At 40.7% G+C, this 23,294-nt stretch overlaps 1 protein-coding gene across 8 annotated transcripts in view; it reads right to left on the bottom strand.

Annotated features, from left to right (window-relative positions):
* The window catches only part of scn8ab (sodium channel, voltage gated, type VIII, alpha subunit b), a 55,112-nt gene that overhangs the window by 15,326 nt on the left and 16,492 nt on the right, over positions 1 to 23,294 (bottom strand). For 3 of the 8 annotated variants that reach the window (XM_044348076.1, XM_044348080.1, XM_044348079.1), the window contains exons 5-21: positions 23,139 to 23,267; positions 20,400 to 20,491; positions 16,661 to 16,882; positions 16,409 to 16,472; positions 12,807 to 12,948; positions 11,685 to 11,891; positions 11,318 to 11,599; positions 7,958 to 8,314; positions 6,518 to 6,650; positions 5,735 to 5,973; positions 4,402 to 4,575; positions 3,748 to 4,104; positions 3,482 to 3,655; positions 3,052 to 3,345; positions 1,351 to 1,468; positions 1,013 to 1,167; positions 72 to 245 (exon numbers count right to left, since the gene is read on the bottom strand). In XM_044348076.1, coding sequence (XP_044204011.1) covers positions 72 to 245; positions 1,013 to 1,167; positions 1,351 to 1,468; positions 3,052 to 3,345; positions 3,482 to 3,655; positions 3,748 to 4,104; positions 4,402 to 4,575; positions 5,735 to 5,973; positions 6,518 to 6,650; positions 7,958 to 8,314; positions 11,318 to 11,599; positions 11,685 to 11,891; positions 12,807 to 12,948; positions 16,409 to 16,472; positions 16,661 to 16,882; positions 20,400 to 20,491; positions 23,139 to 23,267 — 3,313 coding nt within the window. Of the gene's footprint in view, positions 1 to 71; positions 246 to 1,012; positions 1,168 to 1,350; positions 1,469 to 3,051; positions 3,346 to 3,481; positions 3,656 to 3,747; positions 4,105 to 4,401; positions 4,576 to 5,734; positions 5,974 to 6,517; positions 6,651 to 7,957; positions 8,315 to 11,317; positions 11,600 to 11,684; positions 11,892 to 12,806; positions 12,949 to 16,408; positions 16,473 to 16,660; positions 16,883 to 20,399; positions 20,492 to 20,768; positions 20,861 to 23,138; positions 23,268 to 23,294 lie in introns of all 8 variants that reach the window. The other 5 variants (XM_044348077.1, XM_044348083.1, XM_044348082.1 and 2 more) reach the window with 4 other exon arrangements.

Below are 23,294 nucleotides of genomic sequence, written 5' to 3'. Positions count from 1 at the left end.
ACCAAATGACTTGTACAAATTACATTTCTGCACTTAAAGTATACAAAAAATTAGTATGCAAATGTACTTACATCCACAATGAAGAAGTCTAACCAACACCAAGCATTAGTGAAGTACTTCACAAAGCCGTAGGCCACCCATTTCAGCAACATCTCCAGGATGAAGATATAGGTGAAAACCCGATCAGCATACTCCAGAATGATGCGGACTGTCTTCCTCTGCTCAATGTACACATCCTCAAAGGCCTAAAGAGCAGCAGAGAAGCATCAGACACACAATGGCTTAACTGATGTCACCGTTGATACATTACAAGCCACATCTTACAGCATGTTTGTTTAATGTTTGATTGCAATAAAACCAATAAAAATAGTAAGCAATCTTTATCAACCAATATTATCATCTATACAAGGTGATTTGAATGTAACTGAAAAATGGGACACTTATAGATTGTTTTTATTGTTCTAAATCATCTTTAGCAGCTTATATGCTCTGTTTACCTTCAGAGAATGAGTTGTTTACATAGTCAAGGAACACTAGTCAATAAAGGAGATATTTCACCCGTCAAACTAGAATGATCATTCCCTCAGCTCTATTCTTCATCGCTTGTGTCCGTTCTTCAGCACATGAGTGTTTTGATTTGGCCACAGGCCTTCCCCCCTCCAGAAAGCTGCAAACCTAAGCTGGATTCTGCTGGTTGAAAGGTTGGTGCATTACAGCACTTTGCTGTCCATTAGCCACCACCATATCAAGACACAGTTGTAGTAGAAAAGCAGATGATCTTGCTTGCTCACATCCTTATAAGGAAATGGGATTAACTTTCTTTAACCGTGTAAATGCCATATCCTTGTTTTATTTATTCCACGTCTTCTCAGTTGTCTCTTACATTTCTTATAATGGTTTAAAGCATTTTGTGACTCTGGTTTGATAAGAGTTTCAAAATAATAATTACAAGTACTAATAGCATTAGTGTCATGTTTATGATTGTGTTAAAAAGTTTTGTTTGTGCTCTTACCAGGGCTCCACTGCTGAGCAAGATCATAAAGATGATGAGGGTTTCAAACCAGTTGTGTTCTACAATCAGGTAACACGTCTTCCTCAGGAACCACCAGTGCTTCCCCCAGCCGTGTGTGATGGGAACATCACAGCATTTGTATTTGGCCACACATTCTGTATGACAAATAAAAACACAACTGCTGATATCCACCAAAGAGATGGATGCATAATACTACCAATGGGCACAATGAAATATGTCTCACAGTGCTATTAATATATTATATACAATCTTAATATTATTTACTGTCTGTTCATTGCAATTATGAACCACAAAGTCAAATTATGAACACCACCTACCATCTGTCCAGCAGGCATCTGGGTCAATGTACTCCTCCACTACCTCCACCACTGCCACCTCCTCCACATCAGGCTTGATGTCTATTGTGCTGCCCTCAGACGAACTAGTGTCATCCAGCTAGGACAAACAGAGGACCAAGGAGATCAATTCAACCTCTGAATTTCTCTCTGAATATTATGGGCTCAGCAGTAAGATGCTGAAAGCATATGGATACGGCACAGTGCCAGTACAGCCATTACATTAATGGTCTTTTGGGTTCATGTGCATGACATGATTTATTGCTAGAGGTATACATGTTGCAGTCATGTAGTGTAGCTAGTTCTACCTCTGCCACTGACTACCCTGCAGAGTTATTAACAGATATTCACTAGGTAGTAAATGAACTTGACCAGCGATTGATTGCACTTGAACTGTTTTCGGGGTGAAGGATTCCTTCATTTGTGATGAAAGAATTAAACAAAGGCTTTATGCTTGTACATGTTCAGTCAAACCAAAGAGTTTTATAAACAAAAATAAAATCAATTTGTATACAATTTATATATCATTTTTGGATGAATAGATGGATGAACTGAATAGGAATCGATCTGGATATGAAATTCATTGCTGTAGGATGTAGTAAAGACGAGTATAACATCTCACATTTGTAGACATTAAAACCAAAGCTGCTGCTTGGTGAAGTCCACCTGTACCAATAAATCATGTCACATCTTAACAATGAGTCAAGGTGAGACAGGGCAAACTAGTGAAACACCAGCATAACAGTGGCCTTATTGCAATAAAGTATACACACGCTTGTGCACATGCAGACAGAGACACTCAGCCAATTCAATTCACTAGAGAATGATCCTGCACTTAATAATCTTAAGTCGTCAGCAAAGGACTGCAACTGTGCTCTCTTCCCTCTCCCTCTCTTTTCTCTTCCTCAGCCAGAAGAATCCCTGCTTTTCTGATTGGCTGTGAGCAGCTCTGTCTGTGTCTGCTCCCCTGCAGTGTAGCCCATGGCTGGATGTGGTGCAGGGAAGATTTGTTGTGTGGGAGCCCAGTGGAATATGAACCTAGTGCAGGTACAGTAGTGACGCTGCTGCATTATCTCCTTTCTTCCTACTACAAACCAGGTCAAGGTGACCCATGCATCGCACTTCTCTACACGCTTAGGGTCTGGCGTACCCTTCTCCCACATTCATACTATACAGTAGACAGTATGTTTGTCTGTCTGTCGTCACAACTGCCTTTGTCAGCACTTAGGCTCAGTGTTGCAGCTCTCGTGTCTAAATGGATGTTCTGAAATGTCAGGTAAACTAAATGTCTTTAAAGTGGCAGCTCAGGCCAGTTCTGCTTAATGGATCAAACGATGCTGGTTGGGTGCACACAAACAAATACACACTTTACACATGTGCATTCTGTCTTATTACATCACCTACATGAGTACGTTAAGTCACCTATTTGGCAAACTTTACCATACTGTAGCACTAGTGTGGACTATGTTAAAATATTAATTTTATGCTGATTTAGCATAAATGTTTATCTCCAATAAACAGCATCCAGAATAATACCACCACCACAAAATCTCCCTCCATCAAGCAATAATTAATAATTTACCCATACAATCATCAAACTCTTAAGCAAGGACATCACTGCTGCCACGTCTCTGCTGACATCTTTCCTGCATGCTCACACTCTTACCAATCCTTCCTACTCACATCTTTACTGTTCTCCACATCCGATTCACTGCTGAAGTCTTCTGTATTAAGGTTTTCGAAGTCTGACTCGCCAACAGCAATAGGGACGCAGACAGTGAGGTTGGGGTTGTGGATGAAGGACATGTAGTCCTCATCAATCATGTACTTTCCCACACTGCTCCCAATGCCGCTGGTGGTGCCATTGCCATTTTTAGCATAGTCCAGTTCACGGTTGATGTCCACTGTGTGGTTTGCAATACAGTTGAGCTTCTTCTCGTACATTTCATCCAGAGGCTTCTGTTCATCCTCTTCAGACTGCATGTCAGAGTGACAAAATAGTGTGAACAAAAAATGCTATTAGAGAACAAGAATGTGATCATAAACACTCAAAGTTCAACTTATTTAACAACCAAGAATTGCTCATGCATGTAGATTATTGATTATAAGGTACCTTCTTGAGCACTGTGGCTACAAAGACCCGCATGTTGGCCTTGAACCAGGCAACACCTCTCTTGATGCGGGCAACCGCAAGCTGGAGGTTGTTGGGCTCACCATCATCATCTGTGGCAGCGAGGTTGTCTGCACTGAACGAGCTCAGCAGCAAGGCCAGAAACAGGTTCAACACCTAAAAAATAAACATCACAAAAGCTGGAACCCTTGCACTCACAGTAAATGGATAAATAGCATCTACACTATGTAATCTTTGTCTTTTCTTACCACCAGGTTTCCGATGACCATGACCATCATGAAGACAGTGAGGCACATGGTCTGTCCTGCCACCTCCATACAGTCCCACATGGTCTCGATCCACTCCCCGCACAACACTCTGAACACAATCAGGAAGGAGTGGAAGAAGTCGTTCATGTGCCAGCGGGGCAGCTCACAGTCCTCTGCGATCCTACACACACAATCCTTGTAGCTTTTGCCAAACAGCTGCATGCCCACAACGGCAAAGATGAAGACGATGATAGCCAGCACGAGGGTCAGATTACCCAGGGCTCCCACTGAGTTACCGATGATCTTGATCAGCATGTTCAGGGTGGGCCATGATTTGGCCAGTTTGAACACTCTTAACTACATGGGAGACAGGAAACAGGATTATTCCACATATTATTTTAATTTAATTTAAAGGCCATGTGAAGCAAACATATTGACTGCGGTTTGATCCGGCACAGGAACATCATATATACATTGAGAGGGATTATCAAATAAACATCACATTTCTAGGATTCAGTCTGCTCTGAAAATGTGACCTGTTAAAAGATCTTTTCAGCCTGACACTTTCATCTCTCATTAATGATACACTTGGCCTGAACATATGGGCTAGATGAGGTAAACAGATGTTGACAGTCTCTTTTCTCTTCCACTTACCAATCGGAATGACCTGAGCACCGACAGACCTTCCACATCAGCCAGCCCCAGCTCAACTAAACTCAGAGTCACAATGAAACCATCAAAGCAGTTCCAGCCTTCTTGGAAGTAGTAGTAAGGGTCCATGGCGATCAGTTTGGCAAACATCTCCCCAGCAAAGATGCCTGTGAAAACCTACAGACCCACACAGAATATCACATAAATGACATAATAAATACTTGAACTTATTATATTTTCCCACAAAAGCCAAATGTAACTAGAGGTCCCTTGAAATAGTAACATTACGTCTTTACTGTGATGTTTTTTTTGGCGAAAACAGGGTAAGGAGGAAGGTCGTGCACAGTGAATAATGAATCTTTGAAAGTATTTGTGATTGCTTTATTGGTTGGACTTACTTATTTATGCTTACTATTGTAACATGAAGTTACCCTTGAGGATACACCTCCTTCCATGAAGTAACAGTAACAGATTTTCCCTGTTTCCCAGTAACAGAACCTTTCCCCGTTCTAGAGGCCTTAAGGGGAAATTGAGTGCTAAATGGAAAAAACTGGGTTTCTTATGTTTTGTTTGAAGTAGAGCTGATTAAAACAGTGATTTGCTTAAGAGTGAGGACTCTCCTGACAGGGCAAGGTCATACAGCAATGGCACAGTATTCCAGCAGAACCTGTACAGAGCTGTAGTACTCTGAGACATTCCTGTACTCTCCACCCAGCTAATCATGTGCCCAATCAGTGCTGTAGAGAACAACCAATGATTCATACTGCACCATCTATCACACCACGCCAATTTCTCTGACTTCAGATCCTGTTTCACCCCTGTAAGCGTGCCAATCCCTCTGACCTCATTTCCTGTCTCAGTATTGACACTGTGCCAATACTGCTGCCCTCAGACAGCTGTGCCACAGTGATGTCTGACAGCAAGGGTACAGCACAGACAAATCAAAATGTCTGCTATACATTTGTACTCCGCCAAACCAGTCCTGGACAGATCAGTTGAGTAAAGTAAAGTTGAGGTAAATGGGATGCAGTGGAAGCTAAAGAAAGACCTGAGTCGGGGTGATGAGAGTTTGGGGAGCAGGCTCGCTGGCTACATTAAAATGGAACTAAATCTTTAATGAGACCCCATCAACCTCCTATATACAGTGTGTGTGTGTATACTTAAGTGCACATACCAAATGATGCATTGGTTTGAGGTTATATAGGTGGGGCAAACTGAACCTGCAATGCTTCTGTAACTCCTGAGAGGGATAATGAGGTTGATGCAAGCATAAAAAGTTACAAAGACAAATGGCAACAGTACAAGAACGGACAAAAGAAGAGCTGCAGTTTCTCACCAGGTTGCCAACAGCCAGGACTCCCTCAAACTCGTCAGTCATGGGGTAGTGCTCCATGGCCATGAAGAGGGTGTTGAGGACAATACAGATGGTGATGGCCAGGTCAACAAATGGGTCCATGACAATCAAATAGACTATGTGCTTGATCTTCAGCCAGAAGGGAAAGCACTCCCAGATGAGGAAGGTGTTGGCAAACTTGTACCAACAGGGAGGACATTTCCTCTGAGACTCCTCCAACTCTGCAGAGAGAGATTAAGGAAGGGAATGAGAAAGGTTGAGAAAGCCAAAACAGGTAAGAGTGAAACAAAAAGTCACACAAGCAAAATATATTTTTTTTTACTATTTTTTTGTCTATACCACAAACTTCCTGGTGAGCAACAGTCAAATTTCTGGTGCAATCTGTACCTGGAAGTCCTGTCTGCATAAGGAAAACATCGATTTGAGGTCAGGTGAAAATCAAATTCAATTCCTACAACTTGCTAATTTTTGTGAGGCACAGGTTTTCTGCCCACAAGTTGCAGACAACAGCATTTTGTTGACATCAGACAGCTGATGCGGTCGAGCCTGCCTTCCCATTTATGCTATATCCATATCCAGATCTAAAGCAGACAGTTTGCGTACATATAATAGGGACACATATTTAACTCCAGCTGTAAATTCAAGGCCAATTTGATGGTTTAATCTGAATAACAGAGATCTTATTTTGGTACAGTTGCTAAATTAGACCTTGAATGGCATAGGACAATTTTGAAAAGGAAAAAGGAAATGTGTCACTATCTGTACCTTCTATCAGTGTGTTGGTCACTACACTCATCTGACTGTTGGCACGGTCCTTTCCTTTAAAGGAGGAGTTAAGCTGATCCACAGATACCATGAGAGAGCCAGAGTGCTTCTTCTTGATCTCCACATCTGTAGTCTGTACTCAGAGAAATACATGATGTCAGTAAGAGATAGTGCTCGCATGAATGCATACTCACAAACAAGCACACATTAAAACTAATGCTCTAAAGCTATCTGAACTATAAATTATGCCCTAGGCCTGCATAGAAAATGAAAAAACCTAATGTGATGAATGCAGCGCTTCACATCACATCATCAAATCTTTTTACAATGTACGGTTCCCCAAAAATACCTGACTTGTTCTATTTAAGCATTTCCTGCAACATATCACACAAAACATTTCAAATTCATACTGTAAATTCTCAAACAGAACCAAGTCTTTATTTAAAACTAACTATTATAAGAGACAGACCTTTAAATCTAATTTCCCCAGTTTTCTATTAAAGTTACTAGCTTTTATTTGAGAATTTATAGTACACTTTCTAAACCCTTCATCATGTACTGTACATAACATATCTACGACCCCAAGTATTAAACATTAAATTGCATGCAATTGCATGCATGTCAAGAACAGAAGGGAATTCAAGACATCATTTGCTGCTACACCATGCTACATTTGAAGAGAGGTCAAAAGATAAAAGCAGGTAGATTGGTTGAGAATAAAAGAGGGGTCTACCATGCTACCTAGAATGAGGAGGATTATAGAAAAAAAGTTTCAGATTTGTTTTTGCACCATCCAGTTGCTCAGGAGCAGAGGATAAATGAGGACAAGTGAGTGAGAGGAAAGGAAAGAGAGGGAGGCAGAAAGATACTGAAAGTGAAAGAAAGAAACAGAGAGAAATAGAGAGGAGATAAAAGCAGAGATAGAAAACTGTATGGGCCCGGACATGGAAAGCCCCTTAAAATGAAAGATGAAGAAGAAGTGACAGAGAGTTTTTTTTTCTTGTAAAATGTTTTGATAGTCTTGTTTTTTTATGAATGACAATGACTGTATAGGAGTGAGCTTGGTGATAGAATTGTTAGGAGAATTTATGGGGGCTGATATTGCGATATTGACAGATATTAATCAATTAAATGATAATCATGATGCTTGTAAGGCTGTGAGTGAGTGGATACTGTCAGAGCTGGTTAGTGCCTCCTAGGGCTGTTAAAAAGGAACAATGGAAAAGAGGCATTAGATCAGGCTGTAAGTGTAAGTGGCAGTATAAGATGAAATAAAAATGGAATCAAGATATTTTGAGATCAGGGGAGGAAAAGGGAGCTACTTAGTTTAGGGAAAGAGGAACAAGTGCCAAGGGGAAGAGGCTGTGAAGGAGAAGCTGCAGAGACCGGGGCCACCACCATCATGCCTATACTGTATTGGTGTCCCATGGACGTCCTTACACTGTCATCAGTGGCTGCCTTATCTATTTTCACCTCAGGCAGAAGCCGTCTGCCGGGCCCAGGGCCGATGAGAGACACCACGCCATTGCAGTCCACTGTGCTGTTCCTCTTCCCTCCAGAGTGGGGTGCCAGTGGGTGGATGCGTGACGAGCCTTGGCTGTAGCCACTGTAGCTGTTGCGGCGGTAAGGGATAAATAGGGAGCCCCGGCGGTCTTCGCTCTCCTCCACTGTACTGTGTTCGTCATCGGCAAACTCGTTCTCTGAGCCCATGTCCTTGGAACGGCCTTTGAAGCTGAAGATGCTGCTGCGGCTGTTGTGGCGCGACATGAAGGGTGAGCCTGGGATGCTGAGAAGTGACTGAAGAGGGAGAGACAGACGCAGAGAAGGAGAGTGAGTTGAGGAGTTATTAAAACAGCAGGAGTTTGCTGATGTGTAGATAGAAGGACAAGGTGAAGAGGGCAAGAGGGGCACAGATTATACAAAAAATAACCAGAAGACCACAAAAAATAACCAGAAGACCACAAAAAAATAACCAGAAGACCACAAGAAGGCTAGAAACATCAGTAAGGACCCAACCCACCCAGCTCACAATTTGTCCCCTTGCCCTCAGGGAAGAGATACAGAGCCATCAAAGCCCGAGCTAACAGACTAAAGTACAGCTTTTTCCCCAGAGCTGTAGCATCCATCACTGCCCCCCCCCCCCACTAGCTGTTGTGGACTGAAGACTGTAAATATTACCACCCACTCCCCAACTGCTGCTCATCCATTCAAACACTTCATTACATACATGTAACTTGTTGTGTAATACCTTTTATTAATTTGTATTATTTATCTTGTTTTTATTTTTTATGTTTTATATTTTTATCTTTTTTTATTTCACATCTTGTTTCTATCTTGTTATCTTGTTTTTATCTTGTTCTCATGGCTGCTGGGCACTGAGAGTTACCATTTTGTTGTATTCCTACAATGACAATAAAGTGTCTTATGTCTTATGTACCCAAGCATGTGTTTATCACAAAATGAGCCAATTTATATTTAGAGAAGGAGACAGAAAACAATGTTAAAGACTAATGGAGAGTTTTCTTTGTAAATTTGCTCAACCACTGTTACAACATGAGAACTGCATCATTGTAATGTACTATAATGTAGCTATGAAATTATACAAAATTATAGTTCTGATGATTTTATAAATGTATTGTCTTTTCCTTGTCTTATTGTCATTCATGCAGTTTTGTCCTCCTTGTTTCTGTAAAGAAGATCACAAGAATCCAGTAATTATACATGTGGGAAAATCAGACAATTTAAAGAATAAACTGACTTTGAACTATAGGACAAATGATTGGGATTGTATTCTTCTCTTTTAAGCTTTAGTATTCTAGCATATTGCATATAGCATATTCTAGCAATTGCAGCAAAATGCATGCTTTGGGGATGTTTTGATCTGGAACATAGCCAGTTGTTTTGTTCTATCCCCTAAACAACATTACAGTACAGTTTAGTTTTGGTTATACAGAAAATGCCTAACATTCATTAAAATAAAAGCTGTTTTCATCGTATAATTTATCTTCACAATTTAGCAACAACAAAAAAAGATGACATTGTGGCTGGATTCATACAAAACAACTCCTGATGCTGTTTAGATACCAAAGGAGGAGAACTCCAAGAGGAATGACCACTTCTCGAAGCTTTTGAGCGTTGAAGCCAAGATCTTCATCAGCATTGTGCCCAGTAGATGCTGCATCTTCTTCACCAAGAATAGCTTCATTGATACATTGGTCCAGAAGCATGGCATCTTAGGAATGCCAGGATGATTGGAGCATACAGGAGTAGCGGCACAGCTCATCAGGAAAGCCAGAGAGAACAAGGGCAACCTGTCAGTGTTGTGGCTTACCAGTTGATACCACATTAGCTTGGCCAGTTCACACTTACAAAACATCATGTCCACCGCAGAACCAGAGACCTCAATGCTGACTACAACTTCAGGATGAGAGTCTCCTCTAGAATTACTTCACTCTGGTATAAGATCAAGGTACCATCTTGTTTTCTCTGGTGATGAACATGCAGTCACCACAGAGTCCGAGCCAGGCTCAAGGATGATGACTCATTTTGGCGTGCTTCAGCATCACAGGCACTACGTTTCCAACCATCACATAGAAGCCAGTGAAAAGCTGGTGTAAGGCGTACAACAGCAAAAGTGCCTGAGGGACACAACATCCATCTGATCAATCTGCACTGAACAGGAGGGCTGAAATCTGTGGACCAGTCAGGACTGTCAGGAAAGTTCAAAGCATGGCAGTCCCAACATGAAATTCTGTCTATAATCTTGTGGCCACTCCTGGTGTGCAAAGTGCCAGTCTCAACCATTGAGGCCTTGGAGAGGAAGGTGAGCACCTACCTCTGAAGATGGCTGGAGCTACTACTCAAGTCTCTTAAGGAGGAATTCAAGATGGCAAGGACCAGAGAACTGCTGCAGTACCAGCAGTTGACAGACCTGAAGGTGACAAAAGCTGGCATTGAGATATAGACTGTAAGAATGTGGTGACCAGAAGCAGTCCATCAAGCAGAGTCAAGGTGTCCACAGCTGAGATGTCCCCTGTGCATGGAAAGGGGAACCTTGCAACACATTTTGAGCTGCTGCTCCAAAGTTCTGGCAGCAGGACAAAATGGTGTTGAAGTACTGACTGGCCACCCCTCCTTCATTAGAACTGCGGAACCATACTAGCCTCTGCAAAAAACTATCAGCTGGTAGACTTGGAGAGGTAGCTGAAGTTCCCCCTGCACCACCACTCTGACACCAGATATTGTTCTCTGGTCTGAAGCCAACAAACAAATCATCTTACTGGAAGTGACAGTCCCTTTTGAAGACTGCTTTGATGAAGCCTTTGAGAGCAAAATCACAAAGTATGGGGGACTGGTCGGCAAGGGCAGGCAAGGCAGCTAGACAGACAGGTGCCTGCCTGTTGAAGTTGGATGCAGGGGCTTTGCAGCAGTATCTCTGGCCAGAGCGTACAACATACTAATCATCAAGGGAGAGAGGAGATGCAAAGCATCAATATGCAATATGCAATGCCATATGCAATGCATCAATGAAGTGATAGAAGAGCCTTAAGATAGCAGTGGCTCAAGAGAGGAGAGTCATGGGGAGGACATAGGTAACCAGTCATCTTGGCACAAGCTAAGACCTGGTCAACGTCATCTGGATCACCTGGAGGAGGGTGTATGATGTTGAAAGACCTAAAACAGCCAATGATTACAGAACATCTCTAAAAACGTTTCCAGAAACATTAGTACATGTATTTTTTACATGCCAGGTCAAACAACAGTCTGCATTCACTGTATATTTTGTCTTGCTAACTTTACCTGGTTCATGATTGATGTCTTCCTCCCCAGCCGGCTTCCTGGGAAACGAATGGTGCTTTTCTTGCTGCCATCATCTGACTCAGACTTAACAACCTTCTCACTGTCTCCCTTCTCTTTCTCCTGCTCTTTCTGCCGCCATTTCTTCTTGCGGTTGCGACGCTCCTTGGCACTCTTGGAGCTCAGCTTGGAGACTTCAGAGGAGCTGCGGGACAAGTGCCCCCCTCCTTCATCCTCCAAAGCAGCCTCCGAAACTGTGCCTGCAGATGTCGCCATGGCAGGAGCCTGGGAGAAAAAAAGACACATGATAACCATAAACTATGACAAATGGGTAAAGGCATGTGTGTCAGAGAGAGAGAGTGAGACTGACCAGTGTCTCCTCCTGCTGCCTCTTGAGCTGCTCCAGCATAGCTTTGAATTCAGCCTCTTTCTGCTCCGCCTCCTCAATAGTGGCCTGGTTCTGCTCTTCATAAGCCATGGCCACCACAGCCAAGATGAGATTCACCAGGTAGAAGGAGCCCACAAAGATGACCAGCACAAAGAAGATCATGTAGGTCTTCCCTGCAGCTCGCAGAGTCTGACAAAATGAGAACAAATCTGAGATTTAGACTGATCTGAAATAACATTGGTTGTGTTTTTAAACAGACATACTGACCTATTGATAAGGTATAAAGAGAATGCATCTTAGTAAAAGGGTTGTACTATGCATGAGTTTTTTTCCTGCAGTACTTTCTTATTCTGTGTGTCAGCATTACTAGTGCTTTTATATTTCCAGTTCATGGCTTTCTCCAGTAAAACATCCAGACACACACACACACAAACACACACACACACACTAAAACAGTGACTGGCCTAATTGCCAAATGAAGTGAATTTTAAGCCTGATACTGAATTTTTGAGGCCGATATTGATATTTGGTCTATATGTGCACATTATATCTTTTTGTACTTGCATTTGTGTCAGTTTTGATAGAGAATCTGACTCTTCTAAGGGTTATTTAGCAAAAATATTGCTTTAATACAAATCCAAATAACTACATCTTTCATAATTCAAGAAATTTGTTTCTCCCTGCATTATAGAAAAAAATCTAGTGGCTAGTCACACACTCCTAGCTACAATATTTCTGATCAGCTGTCCTTCATTTTCCTTTTATATAGAGGGCAAATGAACGGAGGGGGAGAGTTGCCGAGAGGCACCTTTTGCTGATTCATTCAGGTATTAGGATGATGATGTATATATATTTTTTATGACGGCAAGAGGACAAAATCATCAGTACTGCTTAGGGGGTGTTTTACTTCTCTGGATAGTTGCTGAGGACTGGAGAGGCTTTAATATAGGTCTCTAAAACAGGTGTAAGAAGGGTCAAAGACTGCATCTATCGGTCATACTGTCACAAAATATGCAGTCCTGCTTTTTGCTTCCTCTCGACATTTTGGTTTCAATTTAACACTAAGGAGAGGACACAGAAGAAAAAAGGAAAACCGTGCTTTACCAGCATGTAAAGATTCTCCCAGAAGTCTTGGGTCATGAGTCGAAAGAGGGTGAGGAAAGCCCATCCAAAGCTGTCAAAACTGGTGTAACCATAGTTGGGGTTCCTTCCGGCTTTCATACATGTAAAACCCTCTGGACATCGACTGAAAGAAACACAGAGAAATATAAAAACACTTTATACATGACAGAAATGTGTTACTTTAGCATCAACACATTTGGGAACTGCTAAAAATATTTATGCTAAAATATTTTGTTCCTGAATAGTGGTCTCTATAATTACTATTTTTTGGCTGGACCGCAACAGCGGAGCCAGCCCTATAACTGCGGTTGTCCGTGAGTGAATGATGTTATACCATTGGCCTGCTGGCCCAGTGTTGGAGTTTCCCCATTGTCTGTTGCTCTTTCAAAATTAATCGGCACAAGATGATGGAAGCAGAGGACAGCAGAGCAATGCAGAGCAACTGTGTTTCCTGCTCCGAGCTCTGAACCTCTCAGCTCTGGTGTTAAATGCAGAGAAGTCAGCTAAATTCCTCTTTAAACAGACAAATATTGCAAACAACATACACACACTGTGTCTCCTCCTCTACCGTCCAGTGTGATCGACTCTCCAGCTGACAGCACTGTCAGCAAACTGCAGGAGAGATGCTCCTCGGTGCATTTGGATTAAATAACTGAACTAATATCAGGACACAAGCTTTTCATTTCTCTGACGTTTTTACATCACAAGTGATGAACAACAGCATTAAAACATGAGTCTTGCAGGTAAAACATGTGACTCATGTAGCTGTTATATCAGTTCAGTGTGGGGCAGCTGCTCTGCAGTTGCGCTTGATTTGACTGTAACTGCAGTAACCGGGCGGAGATAAGCCTCCTTTCATTTACAATTTCCACCGCAGCCTCCTTAACCGGGAAAGAGGCAGAAAAAAGGCGCATTGAGGCATGAAGGAGTTAAAGCATCCCAAATAACAATCACTCTGACAAAACACTCAATGCAGAGTGAAAAACAAGAGACATCCACAGATAGAAACAGATAAAAGAGCAAGGGGACTTACTAATAATTAGAATAATCATAATTAGAAGTAAAATCAGCTCTCTTTCAAATCAAATATCCAAAGATATGAGTAGAAAGTACTGTATTGTTATAACCTTTTTTTTATTGAAATGTAGCTTAACCATGTCATGTGATATTCTACTTCAGTACATTTTAATAACAAACATTACTGAGACCACTACAGAAAACAGCAGATGAACATTTAATATCCAATTATTCACATTATAGACACTAGCACTGACTATCTCTCTGACAAATTGGCCATAATTTCACACAAGACAAGGTCAAAACCTAGTATATGACTGGACCGATTTTGTATGGTCAAATACACAATCAGTCCAGTCATATATATGGTTTTGACCTTGTCTTGTTCAAGTTTTTTTTTACTATCTCTACCACAAATTTCTTGATTAAATGCTAATTGAGGGTGTTTGTGTGTGTGGTAAAGTTTGCAAAAACCGACATGGCCATGAAGATCCAACAGGCCACAATAATATGCTTGACAGAGGCGCAATTGGTGCAATGTACAGGGTTGTCAGCTGGTGAGACGCAGGAGGAGCCAGACCTGGAGTCACCCCACACTTCCCAGTTATCAATACACAGTAAAATGTGCCAAAAGTTGGACGGGTATTCCTACGGAATCCCAGTATTCATGTAAAATAATGTTGACCTGCAGCAATTGACCTATCAAGGCTGTGATGTCATAAATTTACTGGTCCCCATGACAGGTGGCACCTTTCTTTAGCCCTGACCTAGCTTACCTTTAAGTTGCCTTTCAATCCTACTTTCACCCAAGCAAAGAGCAGATACTCAACGGCTTAACCCTTCCTTATATCTACATTGTATCTGCTTGGGCTAAACTGTCATAACTGGCACCACTGGCTTGACAGGCAGTATCCTCTTAATGCCATGGCCTGCTCAGTCATCCAGCCATCTATTTATCTAGCTCCACTACTTGGTGGCAGGACCCGGCCTTGTATCTTCATTGTATCTGCTCAGGCTAAACCACAGTGGCTGGTCTAACTGGCTTGATAGGCAACTTCATCTGAATGCCATGGCCCGCTCAGTTGTCCAACCACCATCACTGTATAACTTGTTCCATTATTACCAATAGCCACTAATTAGCATTCCATCTGGAATGAGAAGCTTTTCTTGAATTATGTCCCTTGAACCGTCTACCAAATAAAGGAACACGGTTTCAATATGGATTTGTGTGTGAGAGTAAGAGTGAAGGTATGTCTACAGGTTCATCGGGGGGAACCCTCTCAATAAATGGTGTTTCGTTGAGTTGTGCCCACAACACAGAAAAGTGTTTTCTCAGCATCCCAGAAGCAAACCCCTCTTTACCTGCACCCACACACTCAACCACCCAGCAAGTTATATCACTTTTGTCTACAAAATCGTCAGCTAACAGCAACTACAACCAGCTAACACCATGTCAACCTAGCCAGTATGTTGCTATCACTGTCAGCCACCTAACCTGCTAAGCAACATCCAACCAGTCATCCTCAATTATCTCAGAATGTCCACGAACCATAAACTCCACACCACGGTGGATATGGACATTGATGGGAGCTGACAAGGAGAGAGAGTGGCTCCAGTTTGACAAGGACATGGATGGGACTTTTAAAGCCATAACAAAAGGTGATGCAAATCAGAAGCTCCAATCATCACTGTCAACTTTGTTGCTGAGAGGTTTGGTAGTGTGATACAAACATCAGCCAGCTGAGACAGAAAGTGACATCTCTTAGCGTATGTTTACACATACGTATTTAAAGTAGTACTAATGAACCAACAATGTCTGCTATTTGTTTCCACATGGTTTCCACACTGGTTGTCACTCGCACTGCGTCAGAGGACATTTGCATGAAGTTGAGCCTTTCTAGGGGGCAGCAGAAAGGCGAAAGGGAGGAGAATAAGGCCGCCTTATCAGATCTTCGGAACATTGCAAGGAGGAAACTCATCACCCTCTGCAGAGCAACCTGGCATGCCCTAAAGTGAAGATTGACCAGTGGAGATTTGTCAAGGGTGTCTGGATTCCAAAAGGGGACAATGAAAGCACCATTGAGCAGTTCAGGAACATCTCACTCTTCAATGTTGAAGGCAAGATATTCTTCAGTATTGCTGCTTGATACCTGATGGAATACCTCCTGAACAACTCCTACATCAACACCTCAGTTCAGAGAGGCGGAATCCTAAAGGTCCCAGGGTGCATGGAGCACATAGGAGTGGTCACTCAGCTAATCAGAAATGTGTAGGAGCGTTGCAGAGATCTGGATGTTCTGTGACTGCTCCTTAGCATCAGGACTGCACAAGGAGAGAGCCATCAGGAATATCACTGATGCTGCAGAAAAGGCATCAAGATGGCTGTGCATGAAGTCATCATGAAGGGGGTGACCCATGGACAACACATGCTACTTGAGGCCTAATCAACCCTGACTGGGTTGCCTGGGCAATTGCAAGATGTGTGAAAGAACAACCAGAGACACCAGCTAAAAACATTAAAGCATAAACATGGAGGCATGCATTTAGTGAGTGAAGCACTGACTTACCCCGAGTCAGAACTATTTCCACATAGTAGAGCATCAACCTGACCAGGGTAGAAGTAGAAATTTGCTGTGGAAAAAAAACAGAGAGCAGTCACTTGCATTAGTCACTGGGCTACAATGTCTTTGTGACCTTAATTGGTTGATGTTTCTGTTAATTGTCAGTGGTGTAGAAAAATTTGACACTTTCTCAAAAACAAAACAATACTAAGAGAAAATAATTATGCACACACTTTCTGTTATGTCCCATTCACTCACTGTTATTCATGATGTATTCGTCCCAGTCAAAGCCTTTGCTGCCATTTGCCAGGTACTGCTCTGTCATGTTGACTGGCCAGACTACACACTTATTCCGCAGGTTCCCCATGAAGAGCTGCAGTCCAATCAGAGCAAAGACGCTGAGACAGAAGACGGTCAGGATCATCACATCCGACAGCTTCTTCACAGACTGGATCAGAGCACCCACAATGGTCTTCAGGCCTGTCAATTAACATACAAAAACACACACACCCACACACACACACACACACAAATGTGCACGAATGCACAAACATGAAAACAGGCAAACTCACATGCACACCAGCATACACATTCAAATACACACACACACACACACACACACACACAGATAGACACAAATAAAAAGAATTGCAACTTTTTGACAGCGTGAGAGTGGACAAGCTGAATTTGGTTTTATATCTGTATATATATCTTCAATTCACACAAGAAAGAAGTTGGTAAAGTATATCTAATTCTGTATTTAACCCTGTGCTGTGCAGGCTCTTACATAAATCTAAACTTGGCAGGCATCAGAATTATTTCTCAAGCACCTACGCTCAGCACTGCCATGCCTCAACAACAGAAATTGACTTTCAGTGTCTTATGCATTTCAGTTAAGTATAAAACCAGTGTGTATAGAGTGCTTCTTGTTGTTGTAATTGCCTTTCCTGAGTTGATGGAAAGTTCAGGCTGTTGTATTTTCTATTAATTATTGAGATTTTTGCTAACCACGTTAACACCTCAACAGCACACGAATCATCACACTTGGGGCTCCATTTTGTTATGAAAAGATATTGGTTTGTGACAGATATTGGTACATTTGCTGATATACAAAAAAATTAATTGAAAAGAATTTTAATAACAACCAGTATGTACGTTGGTGTGGAGTATGTTGAGAATAGTATGTTTATTGTTCATTGGTTAAATGAACTGTAACTCTTCCTTCTCCAGCTTTGCACTGACGGGTTTCATGCACTGAAGTAAAGATATCTGAGGCCTTTAAATCGTGTATAAATGCAATAAGGTTGCCATACTATCGTTTAAATATAAAAATTTAACCGCTGCAGCATCGTTCAGTTGCTCCATAACAGTAGACACAGTAGATCCCCAAATAGAGAGTTCAGAGAAGACAACTGAGAATCCAGTTTGGGTGTAAAATATATCTAGTGTAGAAATTGGAATTCTCTGATATCCAAACATAAATAATGTAAGTACAGTGCAATAATGGTACAGGGGGTCCCATAAGGTAATAAAAAAGTGTAGCCTGTGTGTTGTGTTTGGTGTTGGACTGGGGGCTTAATATCTCTGGTTACTATCTGCAGGTATGACTTTCTCATAGGTAGAGGAACATGCTGTCCTGTATCTCCATGTCTCCAGGGAAGAGAAACCCTGTATCCTGTACTGAGCTCATTTTCTCACTGTTGACTTACATCATTTCTTTTCACACACATTTGGATAGATTTTAGGCTACTATTGTTTTCTATTTATACTACTTATTTCAAATAAAGAGAATGATATCATATATCATAACATATCATGAAACTGGATTTTTTCTGCCTTTTTTGTAATAAATTTGACTTAATTACATATTATATCAATATAGCTTTATAGTTTTTGCCATTAGAAAGTCAAGAATCCTGCTTATGAGTAAAAAATATAAATTCATTATCATTACTGAATTGAATAAGATAAATAGTAGATGTGTAAAATATTGGCAGCTTTTTGAATATATAAAATTAACTAAAAGCTTTGCAGAACATAGTGCTGTTTTCTCCCTTACTGTACCTCCTTATGGAGGACCACTTGACTATTTTTAGTAGTATATGCTTATCATAGATGACAATGCTTTCACAAACCATCATACTTGTCAGTACTTTTTCATAGGAAGTTTCTGTTAACCACCATAAACTGTAGACGTTATGACACAGACAAAGCTGCATCAAGCAACATGTCTTACTGGTTTCAAAGGCTAACATGAGATTTTGCATTTATGTAGAATGGACACTTTTGGCAAGACTGATGTATTGAATGGAGGTTCTTAGCTATAGGATTATCAAACAAAGATATTTTGAGATACATTCATTAAAATCAAAGACATGACAATATAGTATGTAATAACAGCAGAGTGATTCCACTATGATTCAAGTGGTGCATTCAGGTGAACCGCAGATATACAGGTCATGTTTATTGTTTTTCATAAAACACATAACACACACCATAACACTGCAGCTGAATGGGATGTTTCCATCAGAAAGACACATTTTCATTTTCACATTAAATTTCCTGCATGAGTAAATAGTTGTATAGACATGTGCTGTAACTTATCATCTGAGGAATAGAAATTGTATTGTGGGATTTTATTTCCCTTCACTGATTGTGTCCATCTAAGAGAACATCCCTGACTAACTACAGTTAGTGATTATATCAACTGAACACAGCAGCACCACACACAGCAAACGGCGCACATAACCAGGCCCAGTCAAGAAAGCAGGAAGTGAAGAGGAGAAAGAGAGGACAGGCGAGGAAGATTCGGTGGCTGGGGGGACGGGCAATGAGAGGTGGCATGCAGGTCATTTAAACGCCAAGGCTGAAAGAATTGACTCTGTGTCAGCATCACCTGTCTGTAAACCGTGATGGTGACCTTGCTTTCACTGAAGAACCGTTCCCATCCCAGGCACCCCTTTCTCACACTCATGCAGTGCTGGGTGAGCCCTCAGGCCTGAGCGCTCTATGCTGGAGGCTGAGCTTATTGTGCTGTACTGAGTGTGCACATGTACAGTATGTGTGCATGTGTGAGGATGAGCTAAAATAATCTCATAGTTTTTGCATTTAATTGTTTACAATGGAGCTACTGTATAAACAAATGTATAAACTTATGTCACAGTGTGTTTCCTAGAAACAAAATACTTATTGAATCTGATATATATGCAGAGTTTTTATAATTTATATTTATTTCTTATTTATGTGTCTCCCTTTGACTCCTAGGATAGACAAAGATCTTCAAAAAAAAGAAAAAAAAAGAAAAAGAAAAAGCAATCAGAAGCCTGAATCCAAATAACTCTTTAATTAATGAACAAAAAGCAAAATCCAAATAAAAGCCCCTTGAAGCCAAACTTGTAAATGCATGTGTCTCAAAGCTTCATGCAGCGTTGATGTGTTGTCAAATTAGGCTTGGCAGTCTTAGAGAATTAAATAATCTTTAGAAACCGGGAGGCAGTATCATAGACTGAGAGAATTTGGGTCAGTGTTTGAAATAAAACTGAAAACAAGCCAGATGTGCAAAGAGGGGACAGATCTGAACTTCTCATGATCATGTTTTATTCCTAATGAGGTTGTTAATTTAAACATTCAAGATAAAATCCTGAAAGTCATCTCATTGGAAATAATAACTAAACTCTTCCCCTATATTATCACATTGTTTTGGACATTCATTTCACATTCACTTGTACAGAAAGATTACTGTTGCATACCCTAAAGTGCTGCATAACTCCAGGTGTCCAAATAGGACATGTGACCCCACAAGACTGCCAGTAGACTGCTAAGCCTATCAAAAATGTATTGCTACCATTTTTGATTGAGTCGTCAAACAAAAGTAAAACAAAAAATGTATATATTCTGAAACATCCTCTTTTAAAAAAAAAAAAAATGTCATAAACAGAAATAAAGACGGCTAATAGATAAAGTAAGCTCAGCCTTAGTGTTTAAATGGGAGTCTCACCTGGAATGACAGAAATAGTTTTCAATGCTCGGAGAACCCTGAACGTTCTCAGCGCCGAGACATTCCCAAGGTCCACAAACTCTGTTATATATCTGTAACAAGGTAGGATGACACACAGAACAGAACCCCATGACACACAACACACACGATAACAACACACACACGCACGCATGTACGCGCAAGAGCACGACACCAGCACCACCATCGAAGATCAGCGGGGGACACCACGGTGAGAGAGAGAACGCCTGTCTGACCAGTGGGAAGAGAACGAAGGAGGAAGAGGAGAGGAAAGGGACTGAAACAAAACCACACCTAACATCAACCCCGTGACTCGCCCACCCACAGACACAAACACCTGGACTCTCTTACCTGGGATAACTGAAATTGTTTTCAAAGCCCTCAGAACCCTGAACGTACGCAGAGCTGACACATTGCCTAGGTTTACAAACTCTGTTATATACCTGCAAGGTGGATCAGATACAGTTACTCAGCAGCCATCCCAAACATTGGAAAGAAAGAATAGATTGTTACATGATATTTTAATAAGCATTATCAATGTGGTATGATGGACTGATGTAGATTGAAAGTGCTGTATGCAAATGTCCTTAGAACCTTTTTTTTTGCAATATTTAGTAAAATTTTATAACATTCTCCTTACATAAATCATTCAAATCAATGCTCTGAGGAAGAAAAAATGTCAAAAAGTCAGATTTCAAAAGTCTTAATAACCAATCAGGATAACTCTGTGCAAGTCTACTCTTGCAGGAGGGAAACAAATCCATGTCCACGAAGGAGGTGACTTGGAACTGAAATCAATTAGGATGAGGAACGTGACGTGTTTGGTAAGAATCAAAGAGTAAATTTTAGGTAGCTGTAGTTTTGCAGCTGTGGTGGCTTTATCTAACAAAAGTTTTGGGGGCAATGAGTTTATAAGTAACTACTAGGCTGAGCTCATTAAGTTGTGCCATGAATGAAAAGTATGACATTTATAAAGGCTGCTAACAAAATGGTGTTTGACCTCCACTGTAGATCACAATGTGTGTTTGTTGTTGCAATGACTGCGTTGACTAAAATTTGTTTTTCAGGTTTATGGAGATTTTGTTCTTTCAGATTATTTTTCATTTCTCCAAACTTGCCCACAGCAGCTTTTAGATGGGGGAGAACTGTCTTTGTCCATTATGATTTAAATTAAACCACTATGCTGTTCAATTTTAAAACCACTTCAACAGACTAGAAAACAGCAGTTTGTTGTTAAATGATTAAAACAAAGGCACACACACACATACATCGGGATGAATAAGTTAATCATAAATTAGAATAAGTTGATGACAAATGTTTAACTAACGTTTTTAGTTGTAACTGTTTTGCACCAAAATTAAAATGACTGAAATCACTCTCTATTCACTATATAGTGCACTATATTTAACCTCTGCCATTTTATTTGAGTGTCCAAAGTCTGCATCTAAATGTATTCACTATAAAGTGCCTCCACAATTCTCACAATGGAACAAAAAAACGCCTGTCCACAACGCAATGCTTAAATTATCGTTGTGTGATTCTACAACTGTAAATGATGACACAAAATGACAATGATTCATAATTCTTAAGTGTCAGAAATCTAAATTTACTGCTCACTATAGAGCAAACTACTGAGTGTCTATTATATAGGGCGTGGTGAATGGGTGAGCGAGGGGGGGGGGGTTTGGACACAGCCTCAACCTTTTCTCACAGCAGACATTTTGGCTCGTCAAGGAAGCGCAGGTGTCACCATTAACTTTAATGATGTGTCTCATTAGTCACATCATTGAGACAGCATACACAAAGTATGTAAAGTCTTTAAGTTCTTAGTGACTACGAACTAGTTTCAAACTAGTGATTTACTAAGTCAGCTTGCACCATTAAAACTTAAGAAACGTCTTAGCTAGTAAACACTTCAGTAATGTGTAAATCAGTTGCTAGGAAACAGGAACACTGTACCATCACATGACTTCCAAAAATAACAGTTTTAGGGGCCAAAAGATAAGATAAACATAACTGCCAATTGTGAATGTAAGTCTGATTTTATTTTATTTGTATGCATATAAAGGGAAAAGTATGATAATGCTAATCTAACAGCCATTATTTTGTCAGTTAGTCTAATATTATAAGGATGACATTCTGTAATTTGAGATATATTGTGTTTTTCTATCAAATGTAAAGTGTCAGGTCAAATACGTCGACAGTATTCCATATTGCCTCTTTTACTCTTCAGTCTAAATAAACTGCACTCTTTTAATTTAGTGATGCGTACATCTCCACTCAGTTAACACTTAAACTAGACAAAGTTTGAATTCACAAACAGCTGGTGCAACCGTCTTCAGGACCCAGTTACAAGAAAAACCTAAATGGAGTGCAGCTGATATTAATGTGATTAGTTACACCTGTGTTTGAGAAGCCAGAATTTCCACAGTGAGAAAGGTCTGTTGCTATTTGGGATTTACCTGGTGTTATCTTAGAACTAGTATGGCTTAAATAAATCACTTCTCACAACATTCTTCTATCCATATGCTAAAATATTAAGATATTTTGATTAGTTATGTTGAAATTCCCTTTTTGATTTCTTGCTCTACTTGCAGTGCTTTCCCCCCCCCCCCCCCCCTTTTTTTTTTTTTTTTTACATTTGACCACAGTTGTTTATGCAACTCTTTTCATTTTTTTTTATTGCTCTTCTTATTAATAATTATGAGTTAGAATACTTACGCCATTGAGATGACCATGAAATCCAGCCAGTTCCATGGGTCTCTGAGAAATGTGAACCCATCTATAGCGAAGCCTCGAGCAACAATTTTTGTGAGTGACTCAAACGTATAGATACCTGTGAAAGTGTACCTTGAAAAAAAAAAAAAAAAGAAGAAG

Source organism: Thunnus albacares, chromosome 4, assembly GCF_914725855.1.
Source record: "Thunnus albacares chromosome 4, fThuAlb1.1, whole genome shotgun sequence".
In the NCBI taxonomy this organism is placed as follows: Eukaryota; Metazoa; Chordata; class Actinopteri; order Scombriformes; family Scombridae; genus Thunnus; species Thunnus albacares.
Note: the sequence above shows the minus strand (reverse complement) of the source record. Positions and strands in the feature narration are given on the sequence as shown.